The sequence below is a fragment of the Sapajus apella genome, unplaced genomic scaffold (genome assembly GCF_009761245.1).
Source record: "Sapajus apella isolate SASKATOON/1434 unplaced genomic scaffold, GSC_monkey_1.0 scaffold18, whole genome shotgun sequence".
NCBI lineage: Eukaryota > Metazoa > Chordata > Mammalia > Primates > Cebidae > Sapajus > Sapajus apella.
In genome coordinates, this window is record NW_022436958.1 from 28,353,096 (window position 1) to 28,377,537 (window position 24,442).

Below are 24,442 nucleotides of genomic sequence, written 5' to 3' on the forward strand. Positions count from 1 at the left end.
TATTTTGTTATTGTAACGCAAAGAGACTAAGAACAGGACCATCTTCAGCAGTTTTTCAAAAGAGATAATTTGGAGATATGACACTTGTTAAAACTATGATAAAATGCATTTGAGAAGCAATGTGAAAAAAGAGTTTTGGAGAAAATTGTCAAAGGAAGGCCTTTAATTTATATGGTAGTTCCCCCAGTGAATGGCAAAGTATTCATCTTCTCCAACTTCTTCCTAATGTTAGAACCTCAAGCTCCATCTGCTGTTACAGTATATGTATCCCATCTCTGGGTCACACACATTTCTCCCAACAATATCTTCCAACCTGTCCCTAACAAACTACCCATTCCCTGTGTCCCTTTTTGATGCAACTAATGCGTGTTTATTTTTTAAAGCAAAACCCATGTATTTTCTTATCCTGTAATATTACCTGCCTGCATAGGTTGGGCTAAGGGCCCTTCCTCTGTTTCCATCGCACTTACTCATAATTTTATTACTTATTATGCTGAGATTGTCTTTCATAAGTTTGTTCCACAAACTATAGGGATCTGAGGACAAGGACTGTGCTTTCTTCATCTTACAGTCCCAGTACCTCGAAGAGTGACTGGCATCAGTTAGACATTTAATAAAATGTTATTGGCTCAAAGAACAGGTTCCCTTTTTCTTTCTATTTTTGCTATTTGGTTGTGAATCTGTACCAGAAACCAGACCAGTCTGGCTTCTAATTAGAATAACAGACAGGTGGTAAATCCCACTAAGGCATCTATTTATAAGAATAACTAATGGTAGGTGAAATAAGTGCTTAATATTGAGCAGTCTAGGCTGTTCCTCCAGCTCCGCTAACACAGTGACTGGACTAATCCTCCCTGAGCAGATATTGTCTTGCAAATGTCCTTCCTATTTTTATGTAGACTCAGGTAAAGCAATTGTTCTATGCATCTTTCATGCAGGCAAGCTTCCTGGTAAAACATACCACTAGCTTTAACAGTGAGTGCTGCAGAGCCTGGAGTCAAATAGCATTTTAGTTATCAAATTAGTTAGCAAATTTTACTAGTATGGAAGGAGCCTTAGGCAAATTTTCTTTGACAGTGTTTGTATGAAATTTTTATTTGTCTCAAGACAATGTTTTATTGTCTCATTACTTCAAAATTTTGGTCAGTTAATCCCCAAGTTGAATGGACTAAAACGAGAAGGCACATGGATTCATTCATGCATCCAATTGATGATTCAGCAATTCTTTGATGAGTTCTAATTCCTTTGTTAGTCACGTTGCTGAGTAATGGGTATAAAGTGTGAACAAAACAATTGTAATTTCTCTTCTCACTGTACTTCCAATATAGTGAGAGGCAGAAAATACACATACAAAAAAACACACACACACACAGAAGATAACTATAAAGATAATTTAACAAACACATTAAGATTTTATTCCTATGTGTAAATCCCTTCTCACTTCCTATGGTGAAACCAAGAGGAAATTTAACCAACCAGAATATTCACGTTCTGAACCTACTTCTATTTACCACACTCTCAGATAATCATCTCATCTTTGAAAAAATATAGGTTATCAGGCATGAATACTCAAATTCCCTTCACTGATCTTCAGAATTCGTTCATAATTTGCTCCTTATATTCTTATCCTATTGTTTCAAAAGGACAAAGTATTTTAGCTCCTCTGCAAGATCACCCTAACTATATCTTGAAGTCCAGCCTTTCATCATCTCACGGAGGACTTTGGGTTCTATGTTTTCGCTTGGCCCATGTCACATGTTCAATATATCCCATGATAAAGTAGGTATTTTTTAGAGCTCTTACTCTCTGAAGTCACTGTTTTGCCATGTCACTTTCATTCATAGATGTTATTCACAAAAAAAGAAGAGAAGGACAGGGAAGGGGAAAAATAGGAGGAAGAATACCCCAAATTCACTTTCCTATCACTCGCTTATGTCTTAATTTTCTCTAACCTGGCTTCTACCCATACCATTTGATTGAAACTCTCATCACCTGAAGTGGACATCTGTAGTTTGCACCCTGCAAAGGTTACTCCCACTTCTGCTGGCATCACTGTCCTTTGGGACATCCTTTTCCCCATTTTTATTTCAGGTGCTTTAGTTGGGTTCATTCTATCCCTAAATCCAGGTCAGGCATGTAACCTAAAGACAAACAACTCAACACAGGCTATGATGATAGGGTCTGTAATCATCAAACATCTTTGTTAAAGCCAATCAGAGCTAATTCTATGAGTGAGGTTGGAGGTACCTTCAAAGAGAACATTCTTTCTCTTTCTATGGACTTGAACTTGAATTGATGTAGGTTGAGATTGCTGCTACCATCTTGTCAGGAAGAAAAGCTTTTAAAAACTAAAGCCAAAACAGAAAGCACAGGCAAGAGATGATAAAAGAGAAATGATATCTGATTTCATCAATGGAGCTCTTAAATTCAAGCATACCTGATAAATAGGACTAATCTTGAACTTACAGTTAAGGGAGTAAATTCTCTTTTGCTTCAACCAGTTAAGGTTCTGTGCTTGTTTACATTTGCAACATAAAGGACGATAATTTATACATCATCAAAAAATTCAGTGGCTCCACATCAAAAAGTTAGAAATATCTCAATTTAACAACCTAACATTACAATAAAAGAACTAAAGAACCAAGAGAAAGTCAACCCCAAAACTAGTAAAAGACAAGAAAAAAAGAAATCAGACCTGAACTGAAGAATTTGAGACACAAAAAACATTCAAAAGATCAATGACTCCAGGAGCTGGTTTTTTTAAAGCTCAAAAACATAAAAAAAAAAAAAAAGATAGCTAGATAGATAGACTAATAAAGGTGAAAAGAGAGAAGAGCCAAATAAATATAATTAGAAATGACAAGGAGACTATTACCACTGAGCCTGCAGAAATACAAATAACAATCAGAGAATATTATGAACACCTCTATGCACGTAAACTAGAAACTCTAGAAAAAATGGATAAATTCCTGGACACATATACCCTCCCAAGATTGAACCAGGAAGAAATTGATTCCCTGAAGAGACCAATAATGAGCTCTGAAACTGAATCAATAATAAATAGCCTACCAACCAAAAACACCCAGGACCAGAGAGATTCACAGCTGAAGTATATCAGCTGTACAAAGAAGAGCTGGTACCATTCCCGCTGAAACTGTTCCAAAAAATTGAGGAGGATGGACTCCTCCCTAACTCATTCTATGAGACCAACATCATCTTGATACCAAAATCTGGCAGAGAAACAACATCAACAACATCAAAAAACAAAACAAAAAAAAACAAACTTCAGGCCAATATCTTTGGGGGATATCAATGCAAAAATCCTCAACAAAATATTGACAAACCAAATCCAGCAGCACATCAAAATGCTTATCCAACACATTCAAGTAGGCTTTACCCCTGGGATGCAAGGTTGGTTCAATATATGCAAATCAGTAAATGTGATTCATCACATAAACAGAACGAAATTAAGAAAAAAAAACATATGATTATCTCAATAAATGCCAGAAAGGCTTTTTATAGAATTCAACACCCCTTCATGTTAAAAACTTTCAATAAATTAGGAATTGAATAAACATACCTCAAAATAAGAGCCATCTGTGACTAAAGCTCGGTCAACATCATACTAAAGGGGCAAAAGCTGGAAGCATTCCCCTTAAAAACCAGCATAAGACAAGAATGCCCTGTCTCACCACTCCTATTCAACTTTATACTGGAAGTTCTGCCCAGAACAATCAGACAAGAGAAAGAAAGAAAGGGTATGCAAATAAGTAGAGGGGAAGTCAAACTATCCCTATTTGCAAATGACATGATCCTATATCTAGAAAACCCCATCGTCTCAGCCAAAAAGGATAAGCTGATAAAGAACTTTAGCAAAGTCTCAGAATAGAAAATCAATGTATAAAAATCACTAGCACTCCTACATACCAACAGGACTCAAGCAGAGTGCCAAATCAGGAAGGCAATCCCATTCACAATTGCCACACACAAAAAATGCCTAGGAATACAGCTAAGCAGGGAGGTGAAAGATCTATACAAGGAGAACAACAAAATACTGATAAAAAAAAAAAAAAGGGCTGACACAAACAAATGGAAGAAAACTTCCATGCTCCCGGATAGGAAGAATCAATAGCATTAAAATGGCCATACTGCCGAAAGCAATTTACAGATTCAATGTTATTTCTATTAAACTACCAAAGGCATTCTTCACAGAACTAGAAAAAAAAAATTATTTTAAAATTCACATGGTACCAAAAAAAAAAAACCAAACAAACAAAAAAAGAAAGGCTCAAATAACCAAGGTAATCCTAGGCAAAAAGACCAAAACTAGAGGCACTACACTATCCAACTTCAAACTACACTGAAGGGTTACAGTAACAAAAACAGCATGGTTCTGGTACAAAAACAAACACATAGACCAATGGGACAGAATAAAAAGCCCAGATATAAGGCTGCACAGCTACAGCTATCTGATCTTTGACAAATCTGACAAAAAGAAGCCATAGTGAAAGGACTCCTTATTCAATAAATGATGCTGGGATAACTAGCCATATGTAGAAGACTGAAACTGAACCCCTTCCTTACACCATATACAAAAATTAACTCAAGATGGATTAAAGACTTGAATGTAAAACTCAAAACTACACAATCCCTGGAAGACAACCTAGGCAATACCATTCTAGACACAGGAATGGGCAAATATTTCATGATGAAGATTCCAAAAGCAATTGCAACAGAAGCAAAAATTGACAAATAGGATCTAATCAACCTAAAGAGCATCAGCACAGCAAAAGAAACAATCAACAAAGTGAACAGGCAGCCTACAGAACAGGAGTAAATTTCTGCAAACTATGCATCTGACAAAGGTCTAATATATAGCATCTATAAGGGACTTAAACAATTATACAAGAAAAAAAATAAACCATTAAAAAGTAGGCAAAGGACATGAACAGACACTCTTCAAAAGACACACATGTGGCCAACATTCATCTGAAAAATGCTCATCACTGATTGTTAGAGAAATGCAAACCAAAAGCACAATGAGATTTCATCTCATACCAGTCAGAATGGATATTACTAAAAAATCAATAAATGACAGCTGCTGGGAAGATTGCAGAGAAAAAAGAACATGCATACACCATTGGTGGGAGTGCAAATTAGTTCAACCATTGTGGAAGACAGTGTAGTGGTTCCTCAAAGATCTGAAAAAGCAGAACTAGCATTTGGCCCAGCAATCTTATTACTGAGTATATACCCAAAGGAATATAAATTGTTTTATCATAAAAACATGTATATGCATATGTTCATTACAGCACTGGTCACAATAGCAAGACATGGAATCAACCTAAATGTCCATCAATGGCAGACTGACTGAAGAAAATGTGGTGCATGTACACCATGAAATACTATGCAGCCATACAAAAGAATGAGATCATGTCCCCTGCAAGAACATGGATTGAGCTGGGAGACATTATCCTTAGCAAACTAATGCAGCAACAGAGAAGTAAAGAACACCTATTCTCACTTATAAGTGGGAGCTAAATGATCAGAACACGTGGCCACAGAGAGAGGAACAACACACACTGGGACATATCAGAGGGTAGAACTTGGGAGGAAGGAGAGGATCAGGAAAGATAACTGATGGGTAATAGGATTAATACCCGAGTGATGAAATAATCTGTACAACAAACCCCCAAGTTACAAGTTTACCTGTATAACAAACCTGCACATGTACCTCTGAACTTAAACAAAAGATCAATGGCTAATATTTGTCAGAATGAATCATTTCTTTCCTTAAATATGTACCTTCCTCTGTCTTTACCCATTTTTAAAAATCCTTTTCTTAACCCCATCTCTTGTTCTTTATGTGTAGCATTAAACTGTAGAATTTCAGGGTTAGAATATCCGTTGTAGGTGTAAGGAAACAAATTGCATTGAGATCCTTGGGGAAGACACATTTTATATGCATAAATGCATATTGAAAGTATAGACTCACTTTTTGGGATTTTGTTTAGAATATCACACGATTAAAATGCTGTAAGAAAGATGTCATATGAGGGGAAAATAGCTGTAAATTTGGACTGTATGTTATAATTTCCATTCTGAATGTGAATAATTAATTATTAGTGAGGCATTGAATGAAGGTCTTTCACAGTGATAATGTCTTTGATTCTGGTTAGAAAAAAAATGGGAGAACTGTTACTGCATTTTTATACCAGCACGCTTTCTGAAAAGCAATTAAATTTCTTTGCCACCTCAGTTTTTAGAAAGCAAAAGTTTAGAAAATACAGTAAAACTGAACGTAATTTCCAAAAAAACCTGAAAGTCATTGGATTGTGAGATATTTGAAATCATATCAAAAAGCAGAATTTATGGCCCTATAAATTATGGAAAAGGAAATTGAATTGTGTTTTATTTTTAAAACATAACCACTAAAATGGTGTTTCCATAGTAACAAGGTCAACACCAGTAGCCATTACAGACCTTCGCCTTTTCTGATAGTGGGTTTAAAGAGCTTTCTCAAACATCACTTTAAAAGACCTATGGAAAAAACCGCAGGTTTTCTGATCATTCATCTAAGCTGAAAATGAAGAAAACCACACATGGGGTATTGAATTTCTCATGTTTTATGGATTACAAGCATTCATTGCTGTCATATTTTCAGAAAGAAGCCTGCCTGACTAGCTACCATGCCAACTCCTGAACTTGGGATTTGATTAGCCTGATTGTAAATCAGGATGAACAGAAGTTGTTTGCAGTAGTAATCAAACACATAAAAGGTGGCACAGTATTAAAAAACATACCTCTTTAACATCTAAATATTGAAAGAGTTAAGTAAATAATCCTTGTTATTAAATTTCAAAGACTCAGATAAAATATTGTATCACTACTAAAGGAAGGTCAGACAGATACAGGCCACGTTTTGTTGACAACAGACCTAAATAGCTCTTTGGTCATAAAATCAGTTCTTTAAGCCCTACCAGGAAGCGGACTGCCCTTTCTTCTCTGTATCAAGGTACACTGCCTATATGATAGTCATTTGCCTAGCTTTGTCTTCTTCACTAAACTGTGAGCCCCTTGAAAACAGAGATATTTTATTTCCCTGTGTATTCATGACAGTATTTCACATGACATTTTGCACATAAAAAATACTGAATAAAATAGTGGAGAATGAATCATGAAAAATGATCACACAACAGTAACTAAAATAACACAAAATCTCTGGTTTAATTTTAGAAACAATGTGTCAGTTAAAAAAAAAATGTTCTCATGATTTTAATCTCTTTAAACCAAGAGGCTCTAGAATCTTTGTTCATAGAATCCCCAGCAGGAAAATAATGAATCCAATTGCCTGGCCCCTAGTTCAATTCCTTCATAATCTCTACAGGTGGGGCCCTGGCATCAGTATTTTCTAACGCTACTCAGATAATTCTATGTGAAACAAGTGTTGAGGATCATTGCTTTACACTGTTCTCCCATGGTGCAACTGAGGATTAGGTTAATTTCTACTTTAGCTATATTTTCCCTTCATTATTGTCTCATAATACTATATTTACCAAACCTATGAGATCTTTTATAATAACCTAATTATTTTTTCCCTGTAAACACTTTTTATAGTAAAACATATCAATTAAAACAGTTTGGTCTTACACAATTAAAACTTTTAGCCCAAATTATACTTTACTGTATTCTGTTTAATATACTTATTAGCTTTCTGTTACTGTGAATTCAGCTTTGAAAACCAGAGCTAAATATGGTACCATCATAATAGACACTAAATTAATATCAGTGGAGTTAAGTATATGTTTTTGTGCATACATGCACAAAATGATATTAATCAGTAGAATTAAGTATACGTTTTATACATACCTTTCCCTGAGTCTGTAATACCTTTACCCTCTATGTATCTGGAAAAATTTCAATTCATCTTTTAAAACACACAGGTCATATTTTTTCTTTCTCCAGGAAACTTTCCCTGATCAGGGTAGATCATTAAGCACCCTTTGCTTTGGCACTGTCTCTGCCTCTCTTTCATTTTTCTGCTTTGCACTTACTACCTGGTACTGTCATTTATTTTTCTTCCTCTTTTTTTTTTTTTGTGGCGGGCGGGTGATTAGAATATGCCCTTTCTCCATTGTTGATTGTGAACAATTTGCTAAGTCCGGCCTCTCTCTACTCTGTTTGTCTCAAGGCACAACACAATCACTGGAAACAATAGAAACTCAGTAAATGTCTACTAAAGTGAAAGAATAAAGGGCCATATTGAAGTGAAACAGGTGCATTTCAAAACCACTAGTGTAGGTCAGAAACGGTGGCCCACACCTGTTAATCCTAGCACCTTGGGAAGTTGAGACAGGAGGGTTATTTGAGGCCAGGTGTTTGAGGCCAGCCTGGGCAACTTAGTGAGACTCCATCTCTACAAAAAACAAAATAAAAAATTAGCTGGGTGTGGTGGCATATGCCTGCAGTCCCAGCTACATGGGAGGCTGAGGCAGGAGGACTGTTTGAGCCCAGGAGTTCAAGGCTATGATTTCACCACTGCACTCCAGCCTGGGCAAGGGAGTGAGATCCTGTCTCTAAAAAAAAGAAAAACAAAAACAAAAAACCCACTAATGTTGTGAATTGAATTGTGTCCCTCCAAATTTATATGTTGAAGCCCTAACTCTCAATGTGCTGGCATTTGGAGTTGAGGTCTTTGGGAGACCTTGAGAGACAATTAGGGTTAGAAGTGCATGAAGGGAGAGTGGGGCCCTCACTATGGGACTGGTGCCCTTATAAAAAGAGACACCTGAGATCTTGCTGTCTTTCTTCCATGTGAGGACACAGCAGGAAGACTGCCCTCAATAAGGCAGGAAGATGTCCCTCACCAGAACACTACCATGCTGGCACCCAGATCTCTAACTTCCAGCCTCCAGAGCTATGAGAAAATACATTACTGTCATTTAACATTACTCAGTTTATGTGTCTTTGTTATGACATTCTGAGTTGACCAATACAAAAATGAATCAGGATTAAGTTATTTGAGGAAAAAGATTTATATAAACATTACAGGTATTTATGCTTTCTTTTTTTCAATCCTTTCAAAATGGGCATTTGCTTTTTTGAAAGAAAAGGCTATATCAAATGCACTTAGACTGGATATTTCATAGATATTTCATGCTTTTTCCTCAATAAACTTGAGGCCTTATTTTATTTATTTATTTACTTACTTACTTACTTTGGTATTTTCCCGGTAAACTAAGAAGACTATCAGTGGAAAATGAATTAATTTTGCAGAGCAACAATTAATCAATGAGAAAAGATAAATCACCTTGGCCACTGCGTTAACAATTAGGACTCTACATTAGGTTTCCTTTTATGTTTTTACTTACAGATGCCATTCATTAAAAATCTAGTATTCCTTGCATTGTGCTAGATATTACATACTGAATTATTTTTTCTTTGTTTTGTTTGGAGAAAACATTTAGGGTACCCTGGACACTCCTTAATATATTATTTATTTATTCGGCTAACATTTATTGTGAATTGTGGAAACCCAATTCAGCATGTAAAGCCAATCTACGCTGATTTCAATCTAGCATTTTTTTGAGACTGTGACTATAAATTGCCCAGTTCGTATCTGGGAAATCTACTATATAAGCATAGCATATTAACAGTGTATTTTAGATGGACAGTACACACACTATAAAATTTAATGAATGAGTAACATGTTTAAAATTGGGGGAACCGATACCAATTTGTCAACATTTTACCTGGCCAAATAATAACATTAAAAAGAAACAATTAGCACTATCAGTTGTTATCAGTAGTTCACAAATGATGGAGTATGTTAACACAAAATAATTAATAAAATAATCAGAAGAGAATAAAGGATGGTTTTCAGTGTTCACATTTTAATTGATGGATAAAAACATCCACTATGCCCCTTATTCTTCTCATTTCACTCTAAGCTAGTGAAACTTTGTTCCTCTTTTCAACTATTCAAAATTCTTTTCTTTTTCTAATTCTTTGGGCTGCCCATTAAAATAATGGGTAAACCTCGTTTAATTCTATCAGCCTTGTAGGGTCCAAATGAAAAATGCATGTTTACTTACCTGTAATTATTTTATCTCATTTTGTCAAATACTAACCATAAATGATGTTTCTGATACCATGGTTACTTTATATTTCTGCATTTATGCCATATAAATATCTATGTGAAGGCCATAAACCAAAGACTAACAAATGTAACCACAAAACTTACATGTGCGGACCCAATGAAACTGCCCTCGCCATTACAATTCCAAGAATCAGAGTTGTTAAACCTGTAGAGATGAGGGAGATCTGTAAAAGAAAACACAAGGGTGTTGCTAATTTAGAACAGAGATTATTTTATTTAGAATGTTAAATCTTTCTCATTTTTAATTGGGTAAATTTACACATAGATTTTTCTGCCTAATTCCTAAGTAGGTTATTCTTGCATCTTGGTGTTGACAATGTCAAGCAGGTAACTTCTTATCAGATCATAGTCTTGGTTCCCCGCACTCACTCCAAGTAGGTGAGCAAGTATTATATATGACTGTCAACAGCATGCAGTATGGCTTTAAACATTTATGGTGGCTTCTGCATAGAACACAAAACTGGTGATTTTTGCTTATGAAAGTAAAAGTGAAATTATGTTTTCTTTTTTCTTCAAGTCCTACTTTAGTGTCGACATCTGCTTTTTTTCTATCTGTAGTTGCTGCTTCTACTTGTTTTCCTTTACTCTCCCCTTCCAAGAGCACACACTCCTCCCCTTCCTTTTGTTTTTAAGGAGCAGGTAGCTCAGCCTTTCCTCTCTGCTCTCCAGCTCTACTTTTCCTACATGGTTTTGCTCTTTGGTCTGTGTTTCTAGGCCTGTTTTGCCTCTTCCTCTCTGTTCTGTCATTATGTCAACTGGTTAAAACATTAACTGGTCTGTGTGTGTCTGTGTCCTGTGAACTCGTTATGCTAGGTTTGTGTTTCTGGTCCTAATTTTTTTTAAATGAATAAGTACATTATGGTTCCTTTCTCTGATAAGGAAAAATAAATATAAAACTGCTTGTATTTCATGTGAATCTTATTAACCTTGTTTTCTAAGTTGTTAATTTTTAACTAGAAAGAAGTTTCTATTATGAATTGGCTTACCTTCTGAGGAGCATAGAGATTAAACAACATCCCCAAGGATACACAGCTGGAAAGTGGCAGAGAGGGAACTCAGATACAAGCAGCCTTACTCCAGATTAGAGCTCCTAACCACTCTGCTTTACTCATTGAGAGATTTACTTAGATATCTCAATATGATACTTTTAAGGGGTATTTAGGGAAAACGTGCTCAGGTATTAATAATATGATATAATGTTAATAGCTTTCCTTTTATGAATGCTTCACTGCTCAGAAGATAACATTTATGTCTACATTGAATATATGAAATGGAAAATAGTTCAATTATTTTATATAGTTCACAAAAAAGCATGTTTTGATACCATCTTGTTTGTTTCCAGAAGACTATTAGGGATGGTCAGGATACTTTACAATATTATGTCTACCGTCAGCTCTACCTGGAAGGATGGGCTTCATAACTGGATACACAATGTCAAACATAATAGCGAAAAGTAAAATTCAGTCAAATGTTGGATTTTTCAAAATAGAATATAAAAATATTATATAAATAACTCTTCGCAAAAATATCTTGTCAGAATGTTTGGCACTGGCATTATGTAGACACAGTACCAATAATATTTTGGGTAAAATACAAATATTCCTTGCGAGTAAGTACAAATGAACATTTGTAGTGAACTGAATAATGATTTAATTGTTTTCATTAGAAGAGTTCAGTATTCCTCTTCAATAATACAAATTATAAATATTGGCTAACTTCTCAAAAATTGACCAATCAACACATTGAAAACTAAATTCACTGGATGAAAAATAAGCATGATAGACATTGTAACTTACAAATAAAAATATTTTAAGCCATTGAAGTGACTCATTGTTACTTCTTAGTTTAGCTCTAAATTGTTTAAACTACCTACAAAAAAGATGAAACACTTTTCCAATAAATTAGATTTGCTTTAAATATAGTTATTTATATTTTTTAAATTTAAAATGTGCTGTCTGACATCAGTTAGGGTATCTACCTTAAAAAAGAAAAAGGAAGAATATATTAGTTCATATTCATCAACTATCAGTTCTCACAAACTAATGTTTCAAACACAGTTTACTCTAGCATAACTATAAGTAAACTAGAAGAAACTGAAGATAAATGCTGTAATTAAGAACTTTGCCAAGTAGACAATAGATTAATGCAGGCAACAAGGCACATTTCTGTGCCCATTTAACATGTAAAAAATTACCTTTCCAAGCTTTGCTATATCTCGGTACAAGGATAAAGGCAGAGTAAAGGTAACTGTGGAAAGCCCAATAATGAAGTGGCGACCAATAAACAAATTTTCAGGATCAACTAAAACATAATAAATATTATTAAATGTTACAGGTATAAGTAACACATTGGTGACACACTGAATAGCCAGCATTTATTTATAAAAATTACTTAAACATAAATACTACCTCAATGACAATGATTTTGAGTTAATATGCTCCATAAAAACATGCAAAAATAAAAATAAATCACAAAAATACAAAAAATACAAAAAAACTTCAGGATGACTTATACTTCAAATGATGTTGTAATATTTCACACTTAAATTATTTTAATAGCCTCCTAACCAGTTTTCATGCTTCCGCCTACCTTTATCTTCTTAGAGTATACTCTTAACTCAAAACTACAGAATTTCTTTTCAAAGATAAAAAACATTATGTCATTCCTTGCCCAAAACCCTTTAATGACAAAATGCTTCAGGTAGAAAGTAAGCTATAGGAGGATGATACATTTTCTAAGAGTTTTTTTTTTTTCCTATACCCAAGAATCTTGGACAGTAATACTTTAACAAAATTTTAAAAATCAAGATTTAGATAAAAAATATTTGATACAGTTCTATACTTTTGTCAAGAAAGAGGTGGTTTCCCCGAGTGGCAGAAGCAGCTTATTGAATAGGGCGCAAGTCACAGGGAAGCTGCTGCAACTGGTAGACACTGCAGATTCTTGGCTATGGTCATGTGTAAATACAAATAGAAAATTATATATATACATATACACATAATATATATATACACACACACACATATACATACATGGAAATATACACATATAGAAAATTACATATACATATATATTCCATATACATATATAGAAATTTCCATACATATATAGAAAATTACACATAATTATATGTGATGTGTGTATAATCAAATAGAAATGGAAGTTTTAAGAATAAAATAAAACATACAAGGATTTACGTATTTTAAAAGCTGTGCTAATTAAAACAGTCACTTAAGGAGCTATATATCTATTTCAATGAAGACACTATTGTTTACATTTTTAGCTTATATTAAATTTCACTCAGAGATCGTGTCATTATATTGTAACAATGTCTTCAGTAGTACCTAGTCATTGTGCATCAGTTTCTGCAAACTCTAAAGTCTATAGAGATCCAGTCTTAAATGAGTGAATGATTGTGGTAAGAAAATAAAAGCTATTATCCTAAACAATGACACTAATTTTCTTAGATGGCTAATAAACTTACAAGAAAATTTCAAGAAATAAATTTCAAAATGACATAAATGTTTACCACGTATGTGTATTTTATATATGGTTATTAGATTATTAGTATTTTCTCTCTATATAGCGTATATATATATGTATATGGTGTGAGTATATGTGTATGTGTATATATTTATACATATACATGGAATGGAATATTTAATCATGAATAGTTGAACTCAGCCATAACTAGTCATTATAAAAGTAAGAATTAAAACAACAAAACAGGAAAATCAATTCCAAAATCCCTGAACTCACTATTTGCATATTTGTGGTGAACATAATTTGAACCAAATTATTTGTGTGTCTGTTTCTATTTACCCTTTAAGCCTTTTGCTTCATTGAGAAGTTGCTAAGGGCTAGATAAACGCTGGCAGAGTGCTGTAGGATCAACAGGTAGGCACCTAATAACTGAGGTTAAAGGGCGTTGCATAAAGGACATTTTTCACTAACGATCTAATGATGAGATATATTACCTATACTGATCTATCAAAAATGCACACAAGCATGCATTTTAAATGTTTAAACAACAGTAAAGAAAGGTGAACATTGAAATTTTTGAAAATAAAAATTCTGAAAAAATTTAAAAGCATGTAAACATGCTATTTTTTTATACCAGCATTTCTTGCTGCTTTGACTTATATCAAGAACCAAGGCTTTGGCTACCAGAGAAAAGTATAAGTGATTGTCTACTTGCCAATTTAAGACATTAGTGAGGTATTTCAGAAAAAAAAATAAAGCTTTGCTAAGAATTTTGTAATACCTACATCTAAATATACTCTGGGATAATATGCCTCACAAAATATACAAAGTGAACATTATAAACTGTCACATCTCAAAATATTGAAAATGCTGAAAGAATAAAGTTGTGTTCTTTGCCATGTGACCTACATTTTTAAAAGTCATTTTTTATTATTACAAAATTGAAAACCAGGAAGGGGGTTTCAAGGGACTATTAGTTTTTTCTATAATGTTTTATTTTTATGAAGTGTGTTATTTATACATTGTTTGTATAATTGCAAATAAAATTACTGATCAAAATGTTTATATCAGGGAAAGGTAAATTAATTATGGTCACTCCAACTGTACAATAGATACTGTACAGAATACTGAACTTCCATTAATGTATATATATATTTATGTTTTGATATGAGAATATGTTCTTAAAATATTACTAAGAGAAAGAAGTGTGTTATAAAACAAGATATATAATGTTATATTATTCATATGAATATCCGAAATTACATGTATTCTTAAAACTTTGAAATTATGCATTAAAAAGGAAAAAGGAAGGAAGGAAGAGTAAAAACAGGAAGGGGGTTGAAAAGATGGTTTCCACCTGATTGTCCCAAGAAGAAGAGATTGTTAGTATTTTCTATGTTCTCCATTTTACTTGTCTGTGTTTTCTAATACTTTTCCAATAAATAGATGCTACTTTTTGAATAGGAAATATAGTAATAAAATATATTTTTTTGACTGGGCACAGAGGCTCACCTCTGTAATCCCAGCACTTTGGGAGGCCAAGGCAGGTGGATCACCTGAGGTCAGGAGTTCAAGACCAGGCTAAGCAACATGGAGAAACCTCGTTTCTACTAAAAATACAAAATTATCCAGGCATGGTGGCGCAGCTACTTGGGAGGCTGCGACAGGAGAATCGCTTGAATCTGGAGGCAAGGTTGTGGTGAGCCAAGACTGTGCCACTGCATTCTAGCCTGGGCAACAAGAGCAAATTTCTGTGTAAAAAATATATATATGGAATTAGTAATTCTCTTTTGAAAAACCTTAGAGGCCAGGTGAGATGGCTCATGCCTATAATCCCAACAGTTTGGGAGGTTGAGGTAGGCAGATCCTTTGCGCTCAGGAGTTTGAGACAAGCCTGTGCAGCAAAGCAAAACCCCATATCTACAAAATCGGGCGTGGTGGTGTGCACCTGCAGTCCCAGCTACTTGGGAGTCTGAGGTGGGAGGATCACCTGAGCCTGGGAGGTTGAGACTGCAATGAGCTGATTACGCCACTGCACTCTAGCCTGAGCAACAGAGTGAGACCCCATCTCAAAAAGAAAAAAAAAAAGGAGAGAGAAAGAAAAGCCCTGAAAAAATAACAAAAACAAACCCCACAAAAATCCCATGGATCTTAACGATTAAAAGATAAACACAGTTTATATGTAAATATATTTCTTTCTTATTTTTTCTTACTTGTGTATGCAAATAGAAAATTGACATAATTTTCTGTTTACATACACAAGTAAGAAAAAATAAGACATACATTATATTGTATGTCTTGTATTATATTCTGCCCATTTTCTCTTAGCATTCTACCCACTCATGTGGTCTCAGCTTATGCATTCATGCTCTGGAATTTGGGGGCTGGCACAGAAGCTATAGACAGTCCAGGGTAACATTAATGATAGCTAACAGTACTGGATAAGCCTACTGTGTGCTAGGCACTACCTATCTCACCTCTTTTGGTTCGCACAACAATTCTATGAAGCAGATAACATTATGTTTCATAATTTAGAGATGAGGAAACTGGAACTCAGAGAAGACAACGAACCTTCTCATACAGCAGGTCATTAGTGTGTCTGTGATTTGATAGCTATGTCTCCATGATCTCAAGTTCCAATAAACCCTGTGTGAGGAATAGCTGTACTTTCTAGCTCTACGTTTTATTTCATTTTGTTTTGTATGTCTCTAGAATGAGTGATTCAAGCACTAAGAGGAAAGGTGTTTTTGCATCAATCTCCTCAACTGTTATGGCAACTGTAGAGAAAGTCACAGTGAAATGGTGATTACGTAGCTTGGATGAGAAGCTCTTCAAAGCAAAAAGACACATGATCTCTGAATTATTCTAAAAACCATGACATAGTGAAAAGTTGCACAGGGAGTGAAGTTGTAGTGATATGTTGAAAAGGTCTGCTTGAGAATGTTCACACTGATTTTTTTTGTAATTACCCTAAACTGGAAATGACAAAAATGTCCCTAACTGGGCGATAGATACACTATTGTACATCTACAAAATGGGATGCTTCTCAACAATTTGTTAGAAAGAGTAAACTACTGATGTATCTAAAGACACAGCTGAATCTCAAATGCACCTTTCTAAATAAAATAAGCCAGACTTAAAAAAGCAACATATGGTATGATGTCATTTACCTGGCATTCTGAAAAAAAACAAAACTACAGGGAGAGAAATCTCATCAGGAGGCTGAAAGGGGGAGCTGGAGATTATGGTTTGACTACAAAGGGAAATGGGGAAACTGGAGGGAGTGATGGAATTGTTCTGCATTATTTTTATTATTTTTAGAGACAGAATCTCTATGCGGCTCACACTCCTGGGCTCAAGAAATCCTTCTGCTTTAGTCTCCGGAGTAGCTGGGACTACAGGAACATGCTACTGTACCTGGCTTGTCGTTCTTTATTTTGATTGCAGCTGTAGTTATTTGACTATATTCCTCTGTCAAAACTCACAGAATATAGGTTTTTTAAAAATATTTTTTGAGACAAGGTCTCAGTCTGTTGTCCAACCTGGAGGGCAGTGGCATGATCACAGCTCACTGTAGCCTCCACCTCCTGGCTCAAGTGATCCTCCCACCTCAGCCTCTCAAGTAGCTAGGACTGCAGGTGCATGCACCATGTCCTGCTAATTTTTGTACTTTTTGTAGAGACAAGGTTTCACTATGTCGGTCTCAGGCTGGTCTTGAACTCCTGAGCTCAAGCGATCCACCCTCCTCTGCTTCCCAAAGTGCTGGGATATTAGGCATGAGCCACCACACCTGATGACAGAATATAGATTTTAAAGGGCTAATTTTACTGTATTAAATTATACCTTAATACAAATAATGGGGAAAATAGTCTTCTTGCTTATTTAAGAAACCATATAGTTTAAATAGTACATGAAAAAATGTTAGCACAGAGAACTGGTGATATGAACCATAAAGAATTTAAAATATAAAGGACGCTAAGTATATAAATACAATTTTTTTCAAACAGCTAAATAAGAACTAAATTATGTATAAAAGTAGATCAAAACTTTAAGATCAGAATGGATCATGGAAATTGTGAGATACCTAAAGTAATCCAATGATTTTACTTTCAAATTTTTTATTTATAAATTATTATGAATCATGTTAACTATAAATAACTATATAAAATAAATATATTTAAATCCTCAGAATTTTTATTTTGACTTACCTCCTGGGATTCTTTGAAACACTTTGCTCAAAGTATCTCCAGCTATTATGTTGTAACTTATCATTGCTAAAAACATAATTAAGAGTCATCAATAAGCCATCACAATATTTTATTCTAAATATTTTGAAAGTGATCAATTATTACTTCCCAAATATTGACAAAATCCTACTACTTTCAAATGTATATTATGATTACCAGTTTGGACAACTTTAAAGATAATTGGACAACAGATCTATGCTAGAGTATCAATTTGTATTAAAAGAAGAATTTTCTCTTTACAAATTGATTCATCACAGAACATCTTTAAGTAGCAAATACTTAAAATGCAATCTATTTTGTTGTTAAAGTTTGGTTTCCAACACCCCCTTTTCAGGAACACATGTACTGCATAAAGTGAGGACTAATAATAGAAACTTTTGAAGGCACTAAAATATCCCCTCCATTGAAAAAGTAAGACTTTTTTGGGAAATATATCATTAGCCTTCTGTGAAGACATATGGACCTACTGGTTTGAACAATACCTTCTGTAGTACAGATTTTGAAAATAAAGTCCATTTGGCCATTGGTGAACATTAACATTTCATTTTTTAAGAAGTGCTAGGTGACATTTTCACCACTATGGTATAAACTTTAAATAGCACATTGGCCTAGTACATGCCTTCCACAAATCCTTAGCTTTTCTAAATAAATAAATAAATAAATAAATAAAGTATTAAGCCTTATGAGAAATGTGTTCTCTTATTCACATTTTATGCTAGATCATTCCACTTTTTTTGTTTTTACCAAATACAGAAAGCACAAAACATTAACCCTGTGAAAATAACCCTCGTTTTACTTAAATGAAATGGTCAGAAAACAAACCAAAAGGACCAGAAAATAAGGAAGAAAATGATTAAACAAGTAAACATTTAATTAGGAAAAGATTTCAACAACTATAATAATATCTTTAATGACTATTATCACTATTTTATTCAGAAATAACTATATGATTATGCACATAATTGCAATATTTATTTTTCACAGTCAACTTACCTATAAAAGGATACAAAAACTGAAGAACAGAGAGGAGGAGATACCCTGGAAACCCGAAGGTTTTATTGACCAAAGACTGGTAGGTGTCTGTTCCGGAGAGGGCCCCTCCTTTTATCAATAAAACAAGGGAAAAGTCTGTGGCAAGAATATCAATTAAATAAATGTCATATTACATGAAATACAAATATTTTTCATGTTTTAACTTAACTACCATGGAGTAAAAAGGAAATTCTAAAGAAGCATTTAATTTAATGCTACAGTACTAGCAGAGCAAAGCTAATTTTCTTTTCATAAAACATTACCTTTTATGAAACTAATGTTTCCAGTTACATATTTTTCAATCAAGATGCAAATATATACTTAATATACCGATGCAAAGAACAGGACAGAAGAGAAAACAGACTAGAGTCAAAGTGCCAGCATTTCATTTTACTTTCCTGATGAAACCAACACAGTAACTGTTACCAGGTGAGGCTCAAATGTCAAGAAATGGGGTAATCAAATATTTCATAGATATTCAATGCATGAAGACAGAGAATGAAAGGTGTGGTAGAATTTAGAAAATAATAGATTTAGGAGCATTTGTTTTATAATAAAATAAAATTAGTAACTTTATTTTATAGTTATTATGGTTAAGAAAGAGACATTCTATGAAATTTTGCTGTTGAAATTTACATTTTTGGATAGGCATGGTGGCTCAAACCTGTAATCCCAGCACTTTGGGAGGCTGAGGAGGGTGGATCACGAGGTCAGGAGATGGATACCATCTGGGCCAACATAGTGAAATCCCATCTCTACTAAAAATACAAAAATTAGCCAGGTGTGGTGGTGCATGCCTGTAGTCCCAGCTAGCTGGGAGGCTGAGGTAGGAGAATCGCTTGAACTCGGGAGGCGGAGGCTGCAGTGAGCCGAGCTCACACCACTGCACTCCAGCCTGGGTAACACAGTGAGACTCTGCTTCAAAAAAAAAAAGAAAGAAGAAAAAAAAGAAATTTACATTTTTAGAAACTTCCATTCCAATTTTAGAATTGAAGTTAAAGATAGGCATATACAGAAATTATGTAACAAAAAGTCAGTCTTCCTCTTAGTGTTTCCATTTAACTCAATGTTTTTTACAGAGACGTTACAGTTGTATTTAGTACACAGCTACGCACAAGGTGAGATACTTGTTCTCTTTTCCCTCTTTCTCATTTTTATCTACTGAGTAATAAGCAAATGCATTAAAATGCAAGCTATTGCAATATGGTTTCCCCAAGATTCCCTCCCATGTCCGTGAAACAAGATCATCAATAATCTTCAAGTGAATAAATCCAGTTGTTATCTCCTAAACCTTGCCCTTACTTGCCCTTTCAGAGAACTGTTTTTTGTTGTTATTTATCATTCCTTTTTTTCTCAACCATTCTCCTTTGGCATTTGTGACATCTCTTTCTTGTGGTTTTCTTCCAAAAAACAAAAAACTTCCAAAAAAGTTTTTTGGCCATTTATACTCAATTTTTCACAAGTTTTTATTTATTTATTTATTTATTTAATTTTTTTTTTTTTTTTTACTCTGCACAACCCCTGGATTCTTGGACTTTTTTTTCCCACTTTTTTTTTTTTTTTTGAGATGGAGTCTTGCTCTGTCATCCAGACTGGAGTGCAGCGGCGTGATCCCAGCTCACTGCAACCTCTGCCTTCCAGGTTAAAGCAATTCTCCTGCCTCAGCCTCCTGAGTAGCTGGGATTACAGGCATGTGCCACCACGTCTGGGTAATTTTTGTATTTTTAGCAGAGATGCGGTTTTGCCATGTTGACCAGGCTGATCTTAAACTCCTGATCTCAGGTGATCTGCCTGCCTAGGCCTCCCAAAATGCTGGGATTACAGGTGTGAGCCACTGGGCCCAGCCTCTTTTCTCACCCTTCAAAATGTACTAGTGTGATCTAACTCATGCTGTGGTTGCAATTTTCATTTAGATGTTAATAATCTCTAAATTTGTTACTAGCTCAGAACACTTTCAAAAGTTCAGACTTCTACAACCAGCTGCCTAATTAATATTTTGCCTTGAAAATCTCATAGGCAACTTAATTTTAAAATATATATATTCGAATTTGGTTATTGGTTCTGGAACTTGATTCTCCATCCATATTTCTCCAATCTGTGATTAGTTTCCACAGAAACCTGAGAATTTCCCCAGACTTACATTATTGCTCATTAAATTATTTCATTACTTTCTATATTCCTGTGGTTACCAAGTCTATTAATTATTGCATCAGAAATATTAAAATGTAGCCCGTAATTTGTAATCTCTACTTGCCTTATGGTAGAGCTTTGGCCTTTGTAATTTCTTCTTTGGAGTACTGCAATAATCCCCTGCTAGTTCTTTTATCCACCAATCTTGCCCCTCACCAAGACACCTTTGATTTCCCTTCCCTACCAAGATATTCTGAACATTCTCCCTCCACCAAGTGGATCTGGTCATAGATGACCATAAATCTAGTTGTGTCTTCTGCTTAAAATATCTGAGGGAGACCCATTAATGCCTTTGGATAAAAATTATTCATTAGTTGTGTGACCTTGGGTGAAAGAATTGACTTTCCTGAGCTCATCTGTAAAGTAAGGCAATATGGCACCCTTAAAGAGCAGTGTGAGGATTATGGTGTTTAAATGTCCACCACAATGACTACTGTGTTATAGAGGCTGAGTGAGAACTTAAGCTATTTCTACCTATTTTTGAAAAGCTGCATGTGATGGTGGGAAAAGTATTGTATTTGGAGTCAGATAATAGTGATAGCGACCACAAACTACTAGCAAATGTTTAACACAAGGCTCTTCTGCGTGGTAGGTCTTTTTCCAAATACTATTCTTTTAAAATCTTTACAGCAACCAGAGGTAGGCACTATTATCGTGCTCATTTAACAGATGAGAAAAGTGAGGCACATAAGGTTAAGTAAATTGATCTCTATAGAGGTAGTAAAACAAGAATCAGGAGTTAGGGCTTAGTAGTCTGGCCTCAGACTCCATGCGCTTAATTAAAATCCCAGCTCTGTTGCCAGTAACTTCAGACCTTGGCTAAGTCATTTTAATATATTGAAATCTCAATTTTCTCCTCCAAAAAAGTAAAACATAAACATCTGCCTCAGAAAGATTTCACAGCATGCTCAGCATCTAGCTCAGGGAGTGTAATGATTATCATTACATGAGAGCCTTCCTATCTGCCTTTGCAAATCTCTTCAACTTCCCCTCTCCATTTGCAAACAACAACCCTGCAGTTTAGCCAGACTGAATCACTTGTTCGTTGCATTTTACATTTCCACATTTCCATCTGCTTCCATTTTCTCTGCTAACTTAAATTTTTTTTTTTTTTTTTTTTTATAACTACTCAGAGGAAGTATCTCCTCCTAGAACATTCCTGCTCTTTTGAGGCTAGGTTAAATCCCAGTGTCTGTCATCATGTACATATTTTTATTATGGTATTTTTTTTATAAAATAGTATAATTATGTTTTTTTTTCCTGCTTGACACACTATATTGGGAGCTTTAAAAAAGCAAGGATAATGTTTCTCATTGCTTTATCTGGCACACTGATGATCAGTACATATTTACTGAATGAATCAATGATCAATATAGCATGGTTGCTATATGTCTACCCATCTGTCTAATTTAATGTGATAAATGACCTAATAAATAGATTCTTATTTTAATTAATTAATTAATTGTTGAGACTGAGTCTCACTCTGTTGCCCAGGCTGGAGTGTAGTAGCATGATCTCAGCTCACTGCAACCTCTGCCTTCTGGGTTGAAATGATTCTTCCGCCTCAGCCTCCACAACCTCCTGAGTAGCTGAGACTACAGATGTGAGCCACCACGCCCAGCTAATTCTCCTATTTTTTGGTAGAGACAGGGTTTCACCATGTTGGCGAGGCTGGTCACAAATTCCTAACCTCAAGTGATCCACGTGCCTCAGCCTCTCAAAGTGCTGGGTTATAGGCCCGATCCACCGTGCCCAGCCCTAATAAGTATTAAGAGATTTTAAAATATTCTGCAAACACAAAGGACATAGCAATAAATTCTACTTCCTTTGCTTTAAATTAGGAACTGCTTCACAAAAAAGTTGAATAATGTCTTGAAGGAAAAACAAGGTTTCACCAGGTAGAGAAGAAAAGGAATGTCAGGCAAGAGGACTACGAATGGGAAGACGATGTGAAAACTTATTCTATCTGTGGGTAACAGAATTCTCCATAATGGCTGAGAACGTCTGCATGTGACTGTTGGTGACAGAGTGAGAGAAAAGTTAGAATAATTGGAATGAGACTAAAAATGCAGACTATGGCCAAACTATGAAGAAATTTAAATGTAATATTTTGTTGTTGCTGCTATCCTTACAGTGTCTCGGAATGTTTTGATTGGGGGAGTTTACAGAGTTCAGGCTGAGGTTTCATAAAAATTGCTTGTCGCAGTATGGAGGACTGATCAGAAAGCAGACAGATGCTGGAGGGAGGGAAACTGAACAGCTCACTGGTCAAAAAGGAGAACCGATGAGGACTTGGTCACAGAGAGGAGGCAACCAGTTTCATAGATGGTATGAAGGCTTGTTGAAGAAGGGTATGGTTGGGATAAGAACACAGAACATTCTATAAAAGTTCAAAATGATTGCTTAAAGTTAAGAATGTGTTAAGAATTTAGTCAATAATAAATATAAATGCTTTCATCTGCTTGTAAAATACAGGATATAAATATATTCCCTTAAAAGTTTTACATATCTTAAGTATTAATCACTGTAATATTTTGGTCTCCCTTTAAATATATCGAATGCAACTTTTAAAAAATTCGTGGATGAATCTATGTTACTTAACAGAGGACTTTTCTTTTAAATCATATTATATGCTCAGGCAATAAAAATTATTTTACGTTAATCAACAATTTGAAAATCTTAAAGCAAATTACAATTATTTGCTGTAAATGTTTATAATTATTTTTGTTTCCAACATTTCACAAACATGAAAACAGAACTTAGAAAAGCTTCCTGTTGAACTGAACATACCTCATTGGTGGCCTTGAAAGGCAAAATAATAATTCTAGAGGCAAACCATTGATTAATTATAGCTCCAATCTAATAAAAATTCAGTATTATGCCTTACATATAGATTTTGCTCTTAAAAGTCTAATTAAAAAAAAATGAATCAGCCTATAACTTTTTTGGCTTTTGTGGAGTCATTCTTTATTTCTCAGTTATTTAAGATCATGCAAGTAAATTTATGAGTTAGTAATTTCCACCAATAAGTAAATTTGCAATATGTGAATTTACAAAGAACTTCTCACAGTTATTGTTAGAGGTTTACATATAGCATTAGTTGAAAAGTTATTCACATTATAATTTTTTTATGTGTAATATGATTTGGCTTTAGTATACTGTTCATTTTCTTCAAGTTCTGAACTCTTGGGTGATGCATATTTTTAAATTTGTTCTACCTACCTGTTTACAATGTGTATAAATATTTACAGTGCACTTAAATAAATGATAGTGATTAGGGTGGAAATTAATTATTTGTCAGTGCTGATTGGGAAACAGGAAATTTAAGAAT

The 24,442-nt window shown here is 34.6% G+C and overlaps 1 protein-coding gene across 4 annotated transcripts in view; it reads right to left on the minus strand.

The window, feature by feature from the left end:
• SLC38A11 (solute carrier family 38 member 11) overlaps positions 1-24,442 on the minus strand; it is a 60,609-nt gene that overhangs the window by 30,960 nt on the left and 5,207 nt on the right. For 3 of the 4 annotated variants that reach the window (XM_032286582.1, XM_032286580.1, XM_032286581.1), the window contains exons 4-7: positions 18,883-19,017; positions 17,851-17,916; positions 12,354-12,460; positions 10,244-10,323 (exon numbers count right to left, since the gene is read on the minus strand). In XM_032286582.1, coding sequence (XP_032142473.1) covers positions 10,244-10,323; positions 12,354-12,460; positions 17,851-17,916; positions 18,883-19,017 — 388 coding nt within the window. Of the gene's footprint in view, positions 1-10,243; positions 10,324-12,353; positions 12,461-17,850; positions 17,917-18,882; positions 19,018-24,442 lie in introns of those variants that run through there. The other variant, XM_032286583.1, reaches the window with a different exon arrangement.